This window comes from Oscarella lobularis, chromosome 17, assembly GCF_947507565.1.
Source record: "Oscarella lobularis chromosome 17, ooOscLobu1.1, whole genome shotgun sequence".
Classification (NCBI taxonomy): Eukaryota; Metazoa; Porifera; class Homoscleromorpha; order Homosclerophorida; family Oscarellidae; genus Oscarella; species Oscarella lobularis.
In genome coordinates, this window is record NC_089191.1 from 2150240 (window position 1) to 2170241 (window position 20002).

The 20002-nt window shown below is 38.8% G+C and overlaps 1 protein-coding gene across 1 annotated transcript in view; it reads left to right on the forward strand.

Annotated features, from left to right (window-relative positions):
* LOC136197607 (leucine zipper transcription factor-like protein 1) overlaps positions 1–19996 on the forward strand; it is a 24295-nt gene extending 4299 nt beyond the window's left edge. The window contains 6 exon segments of the mRNA XM_065987402.1: positions 19231–19358; positions 19411–19532; positions 19535–19604; positions 19653–19731; positions 19782–19850; positions 19901–19996. Of these exon segments, the coding sequence (XP_065843474.1) occupies positions 19231–19358; positions 19411–19532; positions 19535–19604; positions 19653–19731; positions 19782–19850; positions 19901–19996 (564 nt within the window).
* The last annotated feature ends 6 nt before the right edge of the window (positions 19997–20002 follow it).

The following is a 20002-nucleotide window of genomic DNA, read 5'->3' on the forward strand; positions in this document are numbered from 1 at the left end:
ATGCCATTGCACTGTCGTGTGACGTACGTGCGAGGAAGTGGATGATAGAAATAAATTTATTCATGTTTCTTCCACGTGGACCTCGCGTGATAATAATACATATTTATACTTTGTGTGCTTATCCGGGTAATGCTGTAAGAAAAGGCAAACGTTTTTGACTGAGTATTTTCGCAAGGCGCGCTTCACTCATGCGGATTGGCCTTCCAAAGCAGCTTCTCTACATGCTGGTGCTTTTTCGAAAAAGTGAGGCTCCCTAACGGGTCCTGCGAACGGATTTTCGCATTGCGAAGGGTAACATAAAGCTCGCGACCCGTCTGCATTATTCTGTGTGACGGTGCACTAAATTCCTACATTTTGAGAGGGCTTTTGAGGCGCCTCAAGTCTTCCCCGTCGCCCTAGAGTCGAATTTATCCATCTCCCTTTGGCCGCCCGTCTCTCGCCCGTCGTAAGTCGAATTCTTTACTCCGAGGCACATGGGAAAGATAAAAGGTAGGTTTCGTTGTGAGTGGAATTATACGAGCACGCAATGTTCGAAACGCCAGCTGCGAGCTAAAACGCCATGGCCCTAGCGATGCTGTACCCCCAAAGGGGCCTCACCCTATTGTCTCGTAGTCATACAGACGCATCACTCATCGTTCTATAAAACGAAGGGAGATGCATCACTCATCGTTCTATAGAAACGAAGGGAGATGCATCACTCATCGTTCTATAAAAACGAAAGGAGATGCATCACTCATCGTTCAATAGAAACCAAGGGAGATGCATCACTCATCGCTCTATAGAAACGAAGGGAGATGCATCACTCATCGCTCTATAGAAACTAAGGGAGATGCATCACTCATCGTTCTATAAAAACGAAAGGAGATGCATCACTCATCGTTCTTTAGAAACGAAGGGAGATGCATCACTCATCGTTCTATAGAAACGAAGGGAGATGCATCACTCATCGTTCTATAGAAACGAAGGAAGATGCATCACTCATCGTTCTATAGAAACGAAGGGAGACGCATCACTCATCGTTCTATAGAAACGAAAGGAGATGCATCACTCATCGTTCTATAGAAACCAAGGGAGATGCATCACTCATCGCTCTATAGAAACGAAGGGAGATGCATCACTCATCGCTCTATAGAAACGAAGGGAGATGTGCCATTAATCATTGTTCTATAGAAACGAAGGGAGATGCATCACTCATCGTTCTTTAGAAACGAAGGGATACGCATCACTAGTGAGACCTCCAGTATAGGTAGTTTGATATAAGTGAGACCTCCAATATAGTTAGTTTGATATTAGTGAGACCTCCAATAGTAGTACTTGGAGTACTTGGAGTACTTGTAGTACTTGTAGTACTTGTATTACTTGTAGTACTTGGAGCACTTGTAGTACTTGTATTACTTGGAGTACTTGGAGTACTTGTAGTACTTGTAGTACTTGTAGTACTTGGAGTACTTGGAGTACTTGTAGTACTTGTATTACTTGTAGTACTTGTAGTACTTGTAGTACTTGTAGTACTAGGAGCACTTGGAGTACTTGGAGTACTTGTAGTACTTGGAGCACTTGTAGTACTTGGAGTACTTGTAGTACTTGTATTACTTGTAGTACATGGAGTACTGGGAGTACTTGTAGTACTTGTAGTACTCGTAGTACTTGGAGTACTTGGAGTACTTGTAGTACTTGTAGTACTTGTAGTACATAGAGTACTTGGAGTACTTGTAGTACTTGTATTACTTGTAGTACATGGAGTACTTGGAGTACTTGTAGTACTTGTATTACTTGTTGTACTTGGAGTACTTGGAGTACTTGTAGTACTTGTAGTACTTGTATTACTTGTAGTAATTGGAGCACTTGGAGTACTTGGAGTACTTGTTGTACTTGTAGTACTTGGAGTACTTTTAGTACTTGTAGTACTTGTACTACTTGTATTACTTGTAGTACTTGTAGTACTTGGAGTACTTGGAGTACTTGTAGTACCTGTAGTACTTGGAGTACTTGTGGTACTTGGAGTACTTGGAGTACTTGTAGTACCTGTAGTACTTGTAGTACTTGTAGTACTTGTAGTAATTGGAGCACTTGGAGTACTTGGAGCACTTGTAGTACTTGTATTACTTGGAGTACTTGGAGTACTTGCAGTACTTGTAGTACTTGTAGTACTTGTAGTACATGGAGTACTTGGAATACTTGGAGTACTTGTAGTACTTGTAGTACTTGTAGTACTTGTAGTACTTGGAGTACTTGTAGTACCTGTAGTACTTGGAGTACTTGTGGTACTTGGAGTACTTGGAGTACTTGTAGTACTTGTAGTACTTGTAGTACTTGGAGTACTTGTAGTACTTGTATTACTTGTATTACTTGTAGTACTTGGAGTACTTGGAGTACTTGGAGTACTTGGAGCACTTGGAGTACTTGTAGTACTTGTAGTACTTGGAGTACTTGTAGTACTTGTAGTTTTGTAGTACTTGTAGTACTTGTAGTACTGGTAGTACTCGTAGTACTTGGAGTACTTGGAGTACTTGTAGTACTTGTAGTACTTGTAGTACATAGAGTACTTGGAGTACTTGTAGTACTTGTATTACTTGTAGTACATGGAGTACTTGGAGTACTTGTAGTACTTGTATTACTTGTTGTACTTGGAGTACTTGTAGTACTTGTAGTACTTGTATTACTTGTAGTAATTGGAGCACTTGGAGTACTTGGAGTACTTGTTGTACTTGTAGTACTTGGAGTACTTGCAGTACTTGGAGTATTTGGAGTACTTGTAGTACTTGAAGCACTTGTAGTACTTGTATTACTTGGAGTACTTGGAGTACTTGTAGTACTTGTAGTACTTGTAGTACTTGTAGTACTTGTAGTACTTGTAGTACTTGTAGTACTTGTAGTACTTGTAGTACTTGTAGTACTTGTATTACTTGTAGTAATTGGAGCACTTGGAGTACTTGGAGTACTTGTTGTACTTGTAGTACTTGGATTACTTGTAGTACTTGGAGTATTTGGAGTACTTGTAGTACTTGAAGCACTTGTAGTACTTGGAGTACTTGGAGTACTTGGAGTACTTGTAGTACTTGTAGTACTTGTAGTACTTGGAGTACTTGTAGTACTTGTAGTACTTGTAGTACTTGGAGTACTTGTAGTACTTGTAGTACTTGTAGTACTTGTAGTACTTGTAGTACTTGTATTACTTGTAGTAATTGGAGCACTTGGAGTACTTGGAGTACTTGTTGTACTTGTAGTACTTGGAGTACTTTTAGTACTTGTAGTACTTGTAGTACTTGTATTACTTGTAGTATTTGTAGTACTTGGAGTACTTGTAGTACCTGTAGTACTTGTAGTACTTGTAGTACATGGAGTTCTTGGAATACTTGGAGTACTTGTAGTACTTGTAGTACTTGTAGTACTTGTAGTACTTGGAGTACTTGTAGTACCTGTAGTACTTGGAGTACTTGTGGTACTTGGAGTACTTGTAGTACTTGGAGTACTTGTAGTACTTGTAGTACTTGTAGTACTTGGAGTACTTGAAGTACTTGTATTACTTGTATTACTTGTAGTACTTGGAGTACTTGGAGTACTTGGAGTACTTGGAGCACTTGGAGTACTTGTAGTACTTGTAGTACTTGGAGTACTTGTAGTACTTGTAGTATTTGTAGTACTTGTAGTACTTGTAGTACTTGTAGTACTTGTAGTACTTGTAGTACTTGTAGTACTTGTAGTACTTGGAGTACTTGTAGTACTTGTAGTACTTGTAGTACTTGGAGTACTTGGAGTACTTGGAGTATTTGTAGTACTTGTAGTATTTGTAGTACTTGTAGTACTTGTAGTACTTGTAGTGCTTGTAGTACTTGGAGTACTTGGAGCACTTGGAGTACTTGTAGTACTTGTAGTACTTGTAGTACTTGTAGTACTTGGAGTACTTGTAGTACCTGTAGTACTTGGAGTACTTGTAGTACTTGTAGTACTTGTAGTAATTGGAACACTTGGAGTACTTGGAGCACTTGTAGTACTTGTATTACTTGGAGTACTTGGAGTACTTGCAGTACTTGTAGTACTTGTAGTACTTGTAGTACATGGAGTACTTGGAATACTTGGAGTACTTGTAGTACTTGTAGTACTTGTAGTACTTGGAGTACTTGGAGTACTTGTAGTACCTGTAGTACTTGGCGTACTTGTGGTACTTGGAGTACTTGTAGTACTTGGAGTACTTGTAGTACTTGTAGTACTTGGAGTACTTGGAGTACTTGTAGTACTTGTATTACTTGTATTACTTGGAGTACTTGGAGTACTTGGAGCACTTGGAGTACTTGTAGTACTTGTAGTACTTGGAGTACTTGTAGTACTTGTAGTACTTGGAGTATTTGGAGTACTTGTAGTACTTGTATTACCTGTAGTACTTGGAGTACTTGTATTACTTGGAGTACTTGGAGTACTTGCAGTACTTGTAGTACTTGTAGTACTTGTAGTACATGGAGTACTTGGAGTACTTGGAGTACTTGTAGTACTTGTAGTACTTGTAGTACTTGTAGTACTTGGAGTACTTGTAGTACCTGTAGTACTGGGAGTACTTGTGGTACTTGTAGTACTTGTAGTACTTGGAGTACTTGTAGTACTTATAGTACTTGGAGTACTTGGAGTACTTGGAGTACTTGGAGTACTTGGAGCACTTGGAGTACTTGTAGTACTTGTAGTACTTGGAGCACTTGTAGTACTTGGAGTACTTGGAGTACTTGGAGCACTTGGAGTACTTGGAGTACTTGGAGTACTTGGAGCACTTGGAGTACTTGTAGTACTTGTAGTACTTGGAGTACTTGTAGTACTTGTAGTATTTGTAGTACTTGTAGTACTTGTAGTACTTGTAGTACTTGTAGTACTTGGAGTACTTGGAGTATTTGTAGTACTTGTAGTACTTGTAGTACTTGTAGTATTTGTAGTACTTATAGTACTTGGAGTACTTGGAGTACTTGGAGTACTTGGAGCACTTGGAGTACTTGTAGTACTTGTAGTATTTGTAGTACTTGTAGTACTTGGAGTACTTGGAGTACTTGGAGTACTTGGAGCACTTGGAGTACTTGTAGTACTTGTAGTACTTGGAGCACTTGTAGTACTTGGAGTACTTGGAGTACTTGGAGCACTTGCAGTACTTGTATTACTTGGAGTACTTGGAGTACTTGTAGTACTTGTAGTACTTGTAGTACTTGTAGTACATGGAGTACTTGGAGTAATTGTAGTACTTGTAGTACTTGTAGTACTTGGGGTACTTGTAGTACCTGTAGTACTTGGAGTACTTGTGGTACTTGGAGTACTTGTAGTACTTGGAGTACTTGTAGTACTTGTAGTACTTGGAGTACTTGTATTACTTGTAGTACTTGGAGTACTTGGAGTACTTGGAGTACTTGGAGCACTTGGAGTACTTGTAGTACTTGTAGTACTTGGAGTACTTGTAGTACTTGTAGTACTTGTAGTACATGGAGTACTTGGAATACTTGGAGTACTTGTAGTACTTGTAGTACTTGTAGTACTTGTAGTACTTGGAGTACTTGTAGTACCTGTAGTACTTGGAGTACTTGTGGTACTTGGAGTACTTGTAGTACTTGGAGTACTTGTAGTACTTGTAGTACTTGTAGTACTTGGAGGACTTGTAGTACTTGTATTACTTGTATTACTTGGAGTACTTGGAGTACTTGGAGCACTTGGAGTACTTGTAGTACTTGTAGTACTTGGAGTACTTGTAGTACTTGTAGTATTTGTAGTACTTGTAGTACTTGTAGTACTTGTAGTACTTGTAGTACTTGTAGTACTTGGAGTACTTGGAGTACTTGGAGCACTTGGAGTACTTGTAGTACTTGTAGTACTTGTAGTTCTTGGAGCACTTGTAGTACATGGAGTACTTGGAGTACTTGTAGTACTTGTATTACTTGTAGTACTTGGAGTACTTGTATGACTTGGAGTACTTGGAGTACTTGCAGTACTTGTGGTACTTGTAGTACTTGTAGTACATGGAGTACTTGGAGTACTTGGAGTACTTGTAGTACTTGTAGTACTTGTAGTACTTGTAGTACTTGTAGTACTTGTAGTACTTGTAGTACTTGTAGTACTTGGAGTACTTGTAGTACTTGTAGTACTTGGAGTACTTGTAGTACTTGTAGTACTTGGAGTACTTGTAGTACTTGTAGTATTTGTAGTACTTGTAGTACTTGTAGTACTTGTAGTACTTGTAGTACTTGTAGTACTTGGAGTACTTGGAATACTTGGAGTACTTGTAGTACTTGTAGTACTTGGAGTACTTGGAGTACTTGGAGTACTCGGAGTACTTGGAGTACTTGGAGTACTTGGAGTACTTGTATTACTTGTAGTACTTGGAGTACTTGGAGTACTTGGAGTACTTGGAGCACTTGGAGTACTTGTAGTACTTGTAGTACTTGTAGTACTTGTAGTATTTGTAGTACTTGTAGTACTTGTAGTACTTGTAGTACTTGTAGTACTTGTAGTACTTGTAGTACTTGGAGTACTTGGAGTACTTGTAGTACTTGTATTACTTGTAGTACTTGGAGTACTTGTAGTACTTGTAGTACTTGGAGTACTTGTAGTACCTGTAGTACTTGGAGTACTTGTGGGACTTGTAGTACTTGTAGTACTTGGAGTACTTGTAGTACTTGTAGTACTTGTAGTACTTGGAGTACTTGTAGTACTTGTATTACTTGTAGTACTTGGAGTACTTGGAGCACTTGGAGTACTTGTAGTACTTGTAGTACTTGTAGTACTTGGAGCACTTGTAGTACTTGGAGTACTTGTAGTACTTGGAGCACTTGCAGTACTTGTATTACTTGGAGTACTTGGAGTACTTGTAGTACTTGTAGTACTTGTAGTACATGGAGTACTTGGAGTACTTGTAGTACTTGTATTACTTGTAGTCCTTGGAGTACTTGTAGTACTTGTAGTACTTGTAGTACTTGGAGTACTTGTAGTACTTGTATTACTCTTAGTACTTGGAGTACTTGTAGTACTTGTATTACTTGTAGTACTTGGAGTACTTGTAGTACCTGTAGTACTTGGAGTACTTGTGGTACTTGGAGTACTTGTAGTACTTGGAGTACTTGTAGTACTTGTAGTACTTGTAGTACTTGGAGTACTTGGAGTACTTGTATTACTTGTAGTACTTGGAGTACTTGGAGTACTTGGAGTACTTGGAGCACTTGGAGTACTTGGAGTACTTGGAGCACTTGGAGTACTTGTAGTACTTGTAGTACTTGGAGTACTTGTAGTACTTGTAGTACTTGTAGTACATGGAGTACTTGGAATACTTGGAGTACTTGTAGTACTTGTAGTACTTGTAGTACTTGTAGTACTTGGAGTACTTGTAGTACCTGTAGTACTTGGAGTACTTGTGGTACTTGGAGTACTTGTAGTACTTGGAGTACTTGTAGTACTTGTAGTACTTGTAGTACTTGGAGTACTTGTAGTACTTGTATTACTTGTATTACTTGGAGTACTTGGAGTACTTGGAGCACTTGGAGTACTTGTAGTACTTGTAGTATTTGTAGTACTTGTAGTACTTGTAGTACTTGTAGTACTTGGAGTACTTGTATTACTTGGAGTACTTGGAGTACTTGCAGTACTTGTGGTACTTGTAGTACTTTTAGTACATGGAGTACTTGGAGTACTTGGAGTACTTGTAGTACTTGTAGTACTTGTAGTACTTGTAGTACTTGTAGTACTTGTAGTACTTTTAGTACTTGTAGTACTTGGAGTACTTGTAGTACCTGTAGTACTTGGAGTACTTGTGGTACTTGTAGTACTTGTAGTACTTGGAGTACTTGTATTACTTGTAGTACTTGTAGTACTTGTATTACTTGGAGTACTTGGAGTACTTGGAGTACTTGGAGTACTTGGAGCACTTGGAGTACTTGTAGTACTTGTAGTACTTGGAGCACTTGGAATACTTGGAGTACTTGTAGTACTTGTAGTACTTGGAGTACTTGTAGTACTTGTAGTACTTGTAGTACTTGTAGTACTTGGAGTACTTGTAGTACTTGTAGTACTTGGAGTACTTGTAGTACCTGTAGTACTTGGAGTACTTGTGGTACTTGTAGTACTTGTAGTACTTGGAGTACTTGTAGTACTTGTAGTACTTGTAGTACTTGGAGTACTTGTAGTACTTGTATTACTTGTAGTACTTGGAGTACTTGGAGCACTTGGAGTACTTGTAGTACTTGTAGTACTTGTAGTACTTGGAGCACTTGTAGTACTTGGAGTACTTGTAGTACTTGGAGCACTTGCAGTACTTGTATTACTTGGAGTACTTGGAGTACTTGTAGTACTTGTAGTACTTGTAGTACATGGAGTACTTGGAGTACTTGTAGTACTTGTATTACTTGTAGTCCTTGGAGTACTTGTAGTACTTGTAGTACTTGTAGTACTTGGAGTACTTGTAGTACTTGTATTACTCTTAGTACTTGGAGTACTTGTAGTACTTGTATTACTTGTAGTACTTGGAGTACTTGTAGTACCTGTAGTACTTGGAGTACTTGTGGTACTTGGAGTACTTGTAGTACTTGGAGTACTTGTAGTACTTGTAGTACTTGTAGTACTTGGAGTACTTGGAGTACTTGTATTACTTGTAGTACTTGGAGTACTTGGAGTACTTGGAGTACTTGGAGCACTTGGAGTACTTGTAGTACTTGTAGTACTTGGAGTACTTGTAGTACTTGTAGTACTTGTATTACTTGGAGTACTTGGAGTACTTGGAGCACTTGGAGTACTTGTAGTACTTGTAGTACTTGGAGTACTTGTAGTACTTGTAGTATTTGTAGTACTTGTAGTACTTGTAGTACTTGTAGTACTTGGAGTACTTGTATTACTTGGAGTACTTGGAGTACTTGCAGTACTTGTGGTACTTGTAGTACTTTTAGTACATGGAGTACTTGGAGTACTTGGAGTACTTGTAGTACTTGTAGTACTTGTAGTACTTGTAGTACTTGTAGTACTTGTAGTACTTTTAGTACTTGTAGTACTTGGAGTACTTGTAGTACCTGTAGTACTTGGAGTACTTGTGGTACTTGTAGTACTTGTAGTACTTGGAGTACTTGTATTACTTGTAGTACTTGTAGTACTTGTATTACTTGGAGTACTTGGAGTACTTGGAGTACTTGGAGTACTTGGAGCACTTGGAGTACTTGTAGTACTTGTAGTACTTGGAGCACTTGGAATACTTGGAGTACTTGTAGTACTTGTAGTACTTGGAGTACTTGTAGTACTTGTAGTACTTGTAGTACTTGTAGTACTTGGAGTACTTGTAGTACTTGTAGTACTTGGAGTACTTGTAGTACCTGTAGTACTTGTAGTACTTGTGGTACTTGTAGTACTTGTAGTACTTGGAGTACTTGTAGTACTTGTAGTACTTGTAGTACTTGGAGTACTTGTAGTACTTGTATTACTTGTAGTACTTGGAGTACTTGGAGCACTTGGAGTACTTGTAGTACTTGTAGTACTTGTAGTACTTGGAGCACTTGTAGTACTTGGAGTACTTGTAGTACTTGGAGCACTTGCAGTACTTGTATTACTTGGAGTACTTGGAGTACTTGTAGTACTTGTAGTACTTGTAGTACATGGAGTACTTGGAGTACTTGTAGTACTTGTATTACTTGTAGTCCTTGGAGTACTTGTAGTACTTGTAGTACTTGTAGTACTTGGAGTACTTGTAGTACTTGTATTACTCTTAGTACTTGGAGTACTTGTAGTACTTGTATTACTTGTAGTACTTGGAGTACTTGTAGTACCTGTAGTACTTGGAGTACTTGTGGTACTTGGAGTACTTGTAGTACTTGGAGTACTTGTAGTACTTGTAGTACTTGTAGTACTTGGAGTACTTGGAGTACTTGTATTACTTGTAGTACTTGGAGTACTTGGAGTACTTGGAGTACTTGGAGCACTTGGAGTACTTGTAGTACTTGTAGTACTTGGAGTACTTGTAGTACTTGTAGTACTTGTAGTACATGGAGTACTTGGAATACTTGGAGTACTTGTAGTACTTGTAGTACTTGTAGTACTTGTAGTACTTGGAGTACTTGTAGTACCTGTAGTACTTGGAGTACTTGTGGTACTTGGAGTACTTGTAGTACTTGGAGTACTTGTAGTACTTGTAGTACTTGTAGTACTTGGAGTACTTGTAGTACTTGTATTACTTGTATTACTTGGAGTACTTGGAGTACTTGGAGCACTTGGAGTACTTGTAGTACTTGTAGTACTTGGAGTACTTGTAGTACTTGTAGTATTTGTAGTACTTGTAGTACTTGTAGTACTTGTAGTACTTGGAGTACTTGTATTACTTGGAGTACTTGGAGTACTTGCAGTACTTGTGGTACTTGTAGTACTTTTAGTACATGGAGTACTTGGAGTACTTGGAGTACTTGTAGTACTTGTAGTACTTGTAGTACTTGTAGTACTTGTAGTACTTGTAGTACTTGTAGTACTTGTAGTACTTGGAGTACTTGTAGTACCTGTAGTACTTGGAGTACTTGTGGTACTTGTAGTACTTGTAGTACTTGGAGTACTTGTAGTACTTGTAGTACTTGTAGTACTTGTATTACTTGGAGTACTTGGAGTACTTGGAGTACTTGGAGTACTTGGAGCACTTGGAGTACTTGTAGTACTTGTAGTACTTGGAGCACTTGGAATACTTGGAGTACTTGTAGTACTTGTAGTACTTGGAGTACTTGTAGTACTTGTAGTACTTGTAGTACTTGTAGTACTTGGAGTACTTGTAGTACCTGTAGTACTTGGAGTACTTGTGGTACTTGGAGTACTTGTAGTACTTGGAGTACTTGGAGTACTTGTAGTACTTGTAGTACTTGTAGTACTTGTAGTACATGGAGTACTTGTAGTACTTGTAGTACTTGTAGTACTTGTATTACTTGGAGTACTTGGAGTACTTGGAGTACTTGGAGTACTTGTAGTACTTGTATTACTTGGAGTACTTGTAGTACTTGTAGTACTTGTAGTACTTGGAGCACTTGTAGTACTTGTAGTACTTGTAGTACTTGGAGTACTTGTAGTACCTGTAGTACTTGGAGTACTTGTAGTACTTGTAGTACTTGTAGTACTTGTATTACTTGGAGTACTTGGAGTACTTGGAGTACTTGGAGTACTTGGAGCACTTGGAGTACTTGTAGTACTTGTAGTACTTGCAGCACTTGTAGTACTTGGAGTACTTGGAGTACTTGGAGCACTTGGAGTACTTGTAGTACTTGTAGTACTTGGAGTAGTTGTAGTACTTGTAGTATTTGTAGTACTTGTAGTACTTGTAGTACTTGGAGTACTTGGAGTACTTGGAGTACTTGTAGTACTTGGAGCACTTGTAGTACTTGGAGTACTTGGAGTACTTGGAGCACTTGCAGTACTTGTAGTACTTGTAGTACTTGTAGTACTTGTAGTACTTGGAGTACTTGGAGTACTTGGAGCACTTGCAGTACTTGTAGTACTTGTAGTACTTGTAGTACTTGTAGTACTTGGAGTACTTGTAGTACTTGTAGTACTTGTAGTACTTGGAGTAGTTGTAGTACCTGTAGTACTTGGAGTACTTGTGGTACTTGGAGTACTTGTAGTACTTGGAGTACTTGTAGTACTTGTAGTACTTGTAGTACTTGGAGTACTTGGAGTACTTGTATTACTTGTAGTACTTGGAGTACTTGGAGTACTTGGAGTACTTGGAGCACTTGGAGTACTTGTAGTACTTGTAGTACTTGTAGTACTTGTAGTACTTGTAGTACTTGTAGTACTTGGAGTACTTGTAGTACTTGTATTACTTGTAGTACTTGGAGTACTTGTAGTACTTGTAGTACTTGGAGTACTTGTAGTACCTGTAGTACTTGGAGTACTTGTGGTACTTGTAGTACTTGTATTACTTGTAGTACTTGGAGTACTTGGAGTACTTGGAGTACTTGGAGCACTTGCAGTACTTGTAGTACTTGTAGTACTTGTAGTACTTGTAGTACTTGGAGTACTTGTAGTACCTGTAGTACTTGGAGTACTTGTAGTACTTGTAGTACTTGTAGTACTTGGAGTACTTGGAGTACTTGTATTACTTGTAGTACTTGGAGTACTTGGAGTACTTGGAGTACTTGGAGCACATGGAGTACTTGTAGTACTTGTAGTATTTGTAGTACTTGTAGTACTTGTAGTACTTGTAGTACTTGTAGTACTTGTAGTACTTGTAGTACTTGGAGTACTTGGAGTACTTGTAGTACTTGTATTACTTGTAGTACTTGGAGTACTTGTAGTACTTGTAGTACTTGGAGTACTTGTAGTACCTGTAGTACTTGGAGTACTTGTGGTACTTGTAGTACTTGTAGTACTTGGAGTACTTGTAGTACTTGTATTACTTGTAGTACTTGGAGTACTTGGAGTACTTGGAGTACTTGGAGCACTTGGAGTACTTGTAGTACTTGTATTACTTGTAGTACTTGTAGTACTTGTAGTACTTGTAGTACTTGTAGTACTTGGAGTTCTTGGAGTATTTGTAGTACTTGTAGTACTTGTAGTACTTGTAGTATTTGTAGTACTTGTAGTACTTGGAGTACTTGGAGTACTTGGAGTACTTGGAGCACTTGGAGTACTTGTAGTACTTGTAGTACTTGGAGCACTTGTAGTACTTGGAGTACTTGGAGTACTTGGAGCACTTGCAGTACTTGTAGTACTTGTAGTACATGGAGTACTTGGAGTACTTGTAGTACTTGGAGCACTTGTAGTACTTGTATTACTTGGAGTACTTGGAGTACTTGTAGTACTTGTAGTACTTGTAGTACATTGAGTACTTGGAGTACTTGTAGTACTTGTAATACTTGTAGTACTTGGAGTACTTGTAGTACCTGTAGTACTTGGAGTACTTGTGGTACTTGGAGTACTTGTAGTACTTGGAGTACTTGTAGTACTTGTAGTACTTGTAGTACTTGGAGTACTTGGAGTACTTGTATTACTTGTAGTACTTGGAGTACTTGGAGTACTTGGAGTACTTGGAGCACTTGGAGTACTTGTAGGACTTGTAGTACTTGTAGTACTTGTAGTATTTGTAGTACTTGTAGTACTTGTAGTAATTGTAGTACTTGTAGTACTTGTAGTACTTGTAGTACTTGGAGTACTTGGAGTACTTGTAGTACTTGTATTACTTGTAGTACTTGGAGTACTTGTAGTACTTGTAGTACTTGGAGTACTTGTAGTACCTGTAGTACTTGGAGTACTTGTGGTACTTGTAGTACTTGTAGTACTTGGAGTACTTGTAGTACTTGTAGTACTTGTAGTACTTGGAGTACTTGTAGTACTTGTATTACTTGTAGTACTTGGAGTACTTGGAGCACTTGGAGTACTTGTAGTACTTGTAGTACTTGTAGTACTTGGAGCACTTGTAGTACTTGGAGTACTTGTAGTACTTGTAGTACTTGTAGTACTTGGAGTACTTGTAGTACTTGTATTACTTGTAGTACTTGGAGTACTTGTAGCACTTGGAGTACTTGTAGTACTTGTAGTACTTGTAGTACTTGGAGCACTTGTAGTACTTGGAGTACTTGTAGTACTTGGAGCACTTGCAGTACTTGTATTACTTGGAGTACTTGGAGTACTTGTAGTACTTGTAGTACTTGTAGTACATGGAGTACTTGGAGTACTTGTAGTACTTGTATTACTTGTAGTCCTTGGAGTACTTGTAGTACTTGGAGTACTTGTAGTACTTGTATTACTCTTAGTACTTGGAGTACTTGTAGTACTTGTATTACTTGTAGTACTTGGAGTACTTGTAGTACCTGTAGTACTTGGAGTACTTGTGGTACTTGGAGTACTTGTAGTACTTGGAGTACTTGTAGTACTTGTAGTACTTGTAGTACTTGGAGTACTTGGAGTACTTGTATTACTTGTAGTACTTGGAGTACTTGGAGTACTTGGAGTACTTGGAGCACTTGGAGTACTTGTAGTACTTGTAGTACTTGGAGTACTTGTAGTACTTGTAGTACTTGTAGTACATGGAGTACTTGGAATACTTGGAGTACTTGTAGTACTTGTAGTACTTGTAGTACTTGTAGTACTTGGAGTACTTGTAGTACCTGTAGTACTTGGAGTACTTGTGGTACTTGGAGTACTTGTAGTACTTGGAGTACTTGTAGTACTTGTAGTACTTGTAGTACTTGGAGTACTTGTAGTACTTGTATTACTTGTATTACTTGGAGTACTTGGAGTACTTGGAGCACTTGGAGTACTTGTAGTACTTGTAGTACTTGGAGTACTTGTAGTACTTGTAGTATTTGTAGTACTTGTAGTACTTGTAGTACTTGTAGTACTTGGAGTACTTGTATTACTTGGAGTACTTGGAGTACTTGCAGTACTTGTGGTACTTGTAGTACTTTTAGTACATGGAGTACTTGGAGTACTTGGAGTACTTGTAGTACTTGTAGTACTTGGAGTACTTGTAGTACCTGTAGTACTTGGAGTACTTGTAGTACTTGGAGTACTTGGAGTACTTGTAGTACTTGTAGTACTTGTAGTACTTGTAGTACATGGAGTACTTGTAGTACTTGTAGTACTTGTAGTACTTGTATTACTTGGAGTACTTGGAGTACTTGGAGTACTTGGAGTACTTGTAGTACTTGTATTACTTGGAGTACTTGTAGTATTTGTAGTACTTGTAGTACTTGGAGCACTTGTAGTACTTGTAGTACTTGTAGTACTTGGAGTACTTGTAGTACCTGTAGTACTTGGAGTACTTGTAGTACTTGTAGTACTTGTAGTACTTGTATTACTTGGAGTACTTGGAGTACTTGGAGTACTTGGAGTACTTGGAGCACTTGGAGTACTTGTAGTACTTGTAGTACTTGGAGCACTTGTAGTACTTGGAGTACTTGGAGTACTTGGAGCACTTGGAGTACTTGTAGTACTTGTAGTACTTGGAGTACTTGTAGTACTTGTAGTATTTGTAGTACTTGTAGTACTTGGAGTACTTGGAGTACTTGGAGTACTTGGAGTACTTGTAGTACTTGGAGCACTTGTAGTACTTGGAGTACTTGGAGTACTTGGAGCACTTGCAGTACTTGTAGTACTTGTAGTACTTGTAGTACTTGTAGTACTTGGAGTACTTGGAGTACTTGGAGCACTTGCAGTACTTGTAGTACTTGTAGTACTTGTAGTACTTGTAGTACTTGTAGTACTTGTATTACTTGGAGTACTTGGAGTACTTGGAGTACTTGGAGTACTTGGAGCACTTGGAGTACTTGTAGTACTTGTAGTACTTGGAGCACTTGTAGTACTTGGAGTACTTGGAGTACTTGGAGCACTTGGAGTACTTGTAGTACTTGTAGTACTTGGAGTACTTGTAGTACTTGTAGTATTTGTAGTACTTGTAGTACTTGGAGTACTTGGAGTACTTGGAGTACTTGGAGTACTTGTAGTACTTGGAGCACTTGTAGTACTTGGAGTACTTGGAGTACTTGGAGCACTTGCAGTACTTGTAGTACTTGTAGTACTTGTAGTACTTGTAGTACTTGGAGTACTTGGAGTACTTGGAGCACTTGCAGTACTTGTAGTACTTGTAGTACTTGTAGTACTTGTAGTACTTGGAGTACTTGTAGTACCTGTAGTACTTGGAGTACTTGTGGTACTTGGAGTACTTGTAGTACTTGGAGTACTTGTAGTACTTGTAGTACTTGTAGTACTTGGAGTACTTGGAGTACTTGTATTACTTGTAGTACTTGGAGTACTTGGAGTACTTGGAGTACTTGGAGCACTTGGAGTACTTGTAGTACTTGTAGTACTTGTAGTACTTGTAGTACTTGTAGTACTTGGAGTACTTGGAGTACTTGTAGTACTTGTATTACTTGTAGTACTTGGAGTACTTGTAGTACTTGTAGTACTTGGAGTACTTGGAGCACTTGCAGTACTTGTAGTACTTGTAGTACTTGTAGTACTTGTAGTACTTGGAGTACTTGGAGTACTTGGAGCACTTGCAGTACTTGTAGTACTTGTAGTACTTGTAGTACTTGTAGTACTTGTAGTACTTGTATTACTTGGAGTACTTGGAGTACTTGGAGTACTTGGAGTACTTGGAGCACTTGGAGTACTTGTAGTACTTGTAGTACTTGGAGCACTTGTAGTACTTGGAGTACTTGGAGTACTTGGAGCACTTGGAGTACTTGTAGTACTTGTAGTACTTGGAGTACTTGTAGTACTTGTAGTATTTGTAGTACTTGTAGTACTTGGAGTACTTGGAGTACTTGGAGTACTTGGAGTACTTGTAGTACTTGGAGCACTTGTAGTACTTGGAGTACTTGGAGTACTTGGAGCACTTGCAGTACTTGTAGTACTTGTAGTACTTGTAGTACTTGTAGTACTTGGAGTACTTGGAGTACTTGGAGCACTTGCAGTACTTGTAGTACTTGTAGTACTTGTAGTACTTGTAGTACTTGGAGTACTTGTAGTACCTGTAGTACTTGGAGTACTTGTGGTACTTGGAGTACTTGTAGTACTTGGAGTACTTGTAGTACTTGTAGTACTTGTAGTACTTGGAGTACTTGGAGTACTTGTATTACTTGTAGTACTTGGAGTACTTGGAGTACTTGGAGTACTTGGAGCACTTGGAGTACTTGTAGTACTTGTAGTACTTGTAGTACTTGTAGTACTTGTAGTACTTGGAGTACTTGGAGTACTTGTAGTACTTGTATTACTTGTAGTACTTGGAGTACTTGTAGTACTTGTAGTACTTGGAGTACTTGTAGTACCTGTAGTACTTGGAGTACTTGTGGTACTTGTAGTACTTGTATTACTTGTAGTACTTGGAGTACTTGGAGTACTTGGAGTACTTGGAGCACTTGCAGTACTTGTAGTACTTGTAGTACTTGTAGTACTTGTAGTACTTGGAGTACTTGTAGTACCTGTAGTACTTGGAGTACTTGTGGTACTTGGAGTACTTGTAGTACTTGGAGTACTTGTAGTACTTGTAGTACTTGTAGTACTTGGAGTACTTGGAGTACTTGTATTACTTGTAGTACTTGGAGTACTTGGAGTACTTGGAGTACTTGGAGCACTTGGAGTACTTGTAGTACTTGTAGTATTTGTAGTACTTGTAGTACTTGTAGTACTTGTAGTACTTGTAGTACTTGTAGTACTTGTAGTACTTGGAGTACTTGGAGTACTTGTAGTACTTGTATTACTTGTAGTACTTGGAGTACTTGTAGTGCTTGTAGTACTTGGAGTACTTGTAGTACCTGTAGTACTTGGATTACTTGTGGTACTTGTAGTACTTGTAGTACTTGGAGTACTTGTAGTACTTGTATTACTTGTAGTACTTGGAGTACTTGGAGTACTTGGAGTACTTGGAGCACTTGGAGTACTTGTAGTACTTGTAGTACTTGTAGTACTTGGAGCACTTGTAGTACTTGGAGTACTTGTAGTACTGGGAGCACTTGCAGTACTTGTATTACTTGGAGTACTTGGAGTACTTGTAGTACTTGTAGTACTTGTAGTACATGGAGTACTTGGAGTAGTTGTAGTACTTGTATTACTTGTAGTCCTTGGAGTACTTGTAGTACTTGTAGTACTTGTAGTACTTGGAGTACTTGTAGTACTTGTATTACTCTTAGTACTTGGAGTACTTGTAGTACTTGTATTACTTGTAGTACTTGGAGTACTTGTAGTACTTGGAGTACTTGGAGTACTTGGAGTACTTGGAGTACTTGGAGTACTTGTGGTACTTGTAGTACTTGTATTACTTGTAGTACTTGGAGTACTTGGAGTACTTGGAGTACTTGGAGCACTTGCAGTACTTGTAGTACTTGTAGTACTTGTAGTACTTGTAGTACTTGGAGTACTTGTAGTACCTGTAGTACTTGGAGTACTTGTGGTACTTGGAGTACTTGTAGTACTTGGAGTACTTGTAGTACTTGTAGTACTTGTAGTACTTGGAGTACTTGGAGTACTTGTATTACTTGTAGTACTTGGAGTACTTGGAGTACTTGGAGTACTTGGAGCACTTGGAGTACTTGTAGTACTTGTAGTACTTGTAGTACTTGTAGTACTTGTAGTACTTGGAGTACTTGGAGTACTTGTAGTACTTGTATTACTTGTAGTACTTGGAGTACTTGTATTACTTGTAGTACTTGGAGTACTTGTAGTACCTGTAGTACTTGGAGTACTTGTGGTACTTGTAGTACTTGTATTACTTGTAGTACTTGGAGTACTTGGAGTACTTGGAGTACTTGGAGCACTTGCAGTACTTGTAGTACTTGTAGTACTTGTAGTACTTGTAGTACTTGGAGTACTTGTAGTACCTGTAGTACTTGGAGTACTTGTGGTACTTGGAGTACTTGTAGTACTTGGAGTACTTGTAGTACTTGTAGTACTTGTAGTACTTGGAGTACTTGGAGTACTTGTATTACTTGTAGTACTTGGAGTACTTGGAGTACTTGGAGTACTTGGAGCACTTGGAGTACTTGTAGTACTTGTAGTATTTGTAGTACTTGTAGTACTTGTAGTACTTGTAGTACTTGTAGTACTTGTAGTACTTGTAGTACTTGGAGTACTTGGAGTACTTGTAGTACTTGTATTACTTGTAGTACTTGGAGTACTTGTAGTGCTTGTAGTACTTGGAGTACTTGTAGTACCTGTAGTACTTGGAGTACTTGTGGTACTTGTAGTACTTGTAGTACTTGGAGTACTTGTAGTACTTGTATTACTTGTAGTACTTGGAGTACTTGGAGTACTTGGAGTACTTGGAGCACTTGGAGTACTTGTAGTACTTGTAGTACTTGTAGTACTTGGAGCACTTGTAGTACTTGGAGTACTTGTAGTACTGGGAGCACTTGCAGTACTTGTATTACTTGGAGTACTTGGAGTACTTGTAGTACTTGTAGTACTTGTAGTACATGGAGTACTTGGAGTAGTTGTAGTACTTGTATTACTTGTAGTCCTTGGAGTACTTGTAGTACTTGTAGTACTTGTAGTACTTGGAGTACTTGTAGTACTTGTATTACTCTTAGTACTTGGAGTACTTGTAGTACTTGTATTACTTGTAGTACTTGGAGTACTTGTAGTACTTGGAGTACTTGGAGTACTTGGAGTACTTGGAGTACTTGGAGTACTTGTAGTTCTTTTAGTACTTGTAGTACTTGTAGTACGTAGTCGAGCTTCTCGCGTGCGATAACCGAATCAAAACACGCGATTTTGAGTATTCGACGATAAGCTCAGTCTATACGTGGCCTATCTCGTTCATAGACTTCCGAAGTAGGTCTAAATGTGCACCACACGGAAGCCATCGTTAAATATCTTCGCTTTGCGCGTTTTAAGCGCGCACAGCGCATCAAAACCGTCGATTCGGCCTTCGACGATTTAAAAGAAAGCAGGTACGTGCAAGAGATATTTAGACGTGCATTCTACGCGTTTCGTCTCTTCTAGATTGACGGAGGAGACGTTTACAGCCGAAGAACTACGGGACATGTTATTCGGTCTTTGCGCCGTTGTCAAGGGCGACGTCGAATCGGAACTGATTCTTACGACGCATACGAACGTTCTTCTGCTACGTCATTTTTTCGACAGGCGGAGAAATGGCATCTGAAGTTGAGTGCTGACGTTTCTGAGCTCGAGAATCAGTAAGATGACAAAAAGTCCATTTTTCGTATTTTTTATTTATTTCGAAGGGAATTGATTGAGGAAATTGCTCGATTTGAAGAGAAACAGTTTGCTTCTTTTGGATTAGGATCTGCAACAGCTTCAAAGGTTGCATTCACCACAGGGGGGCAGACAACTATAGTGTATTATGTACGTAGACTCTTCCAGCAGCCAAGACGAAATTGGAGCCGTTGAATGAGGCTGGTGGGAGTGCTCTTCTGCAGATGGTTAGTGTGGACTCACTGTGATGATTTCTTTTGATTCTATATCTGTATAGGAAATTTCTCGGCTGAAAGAGGAGAATGAAAAAATGAAGGAACCAATGCGAATGATAGAAGGAAAGCTAAGGAAAGAAGAGACTCTTTCCTATTGAACTACA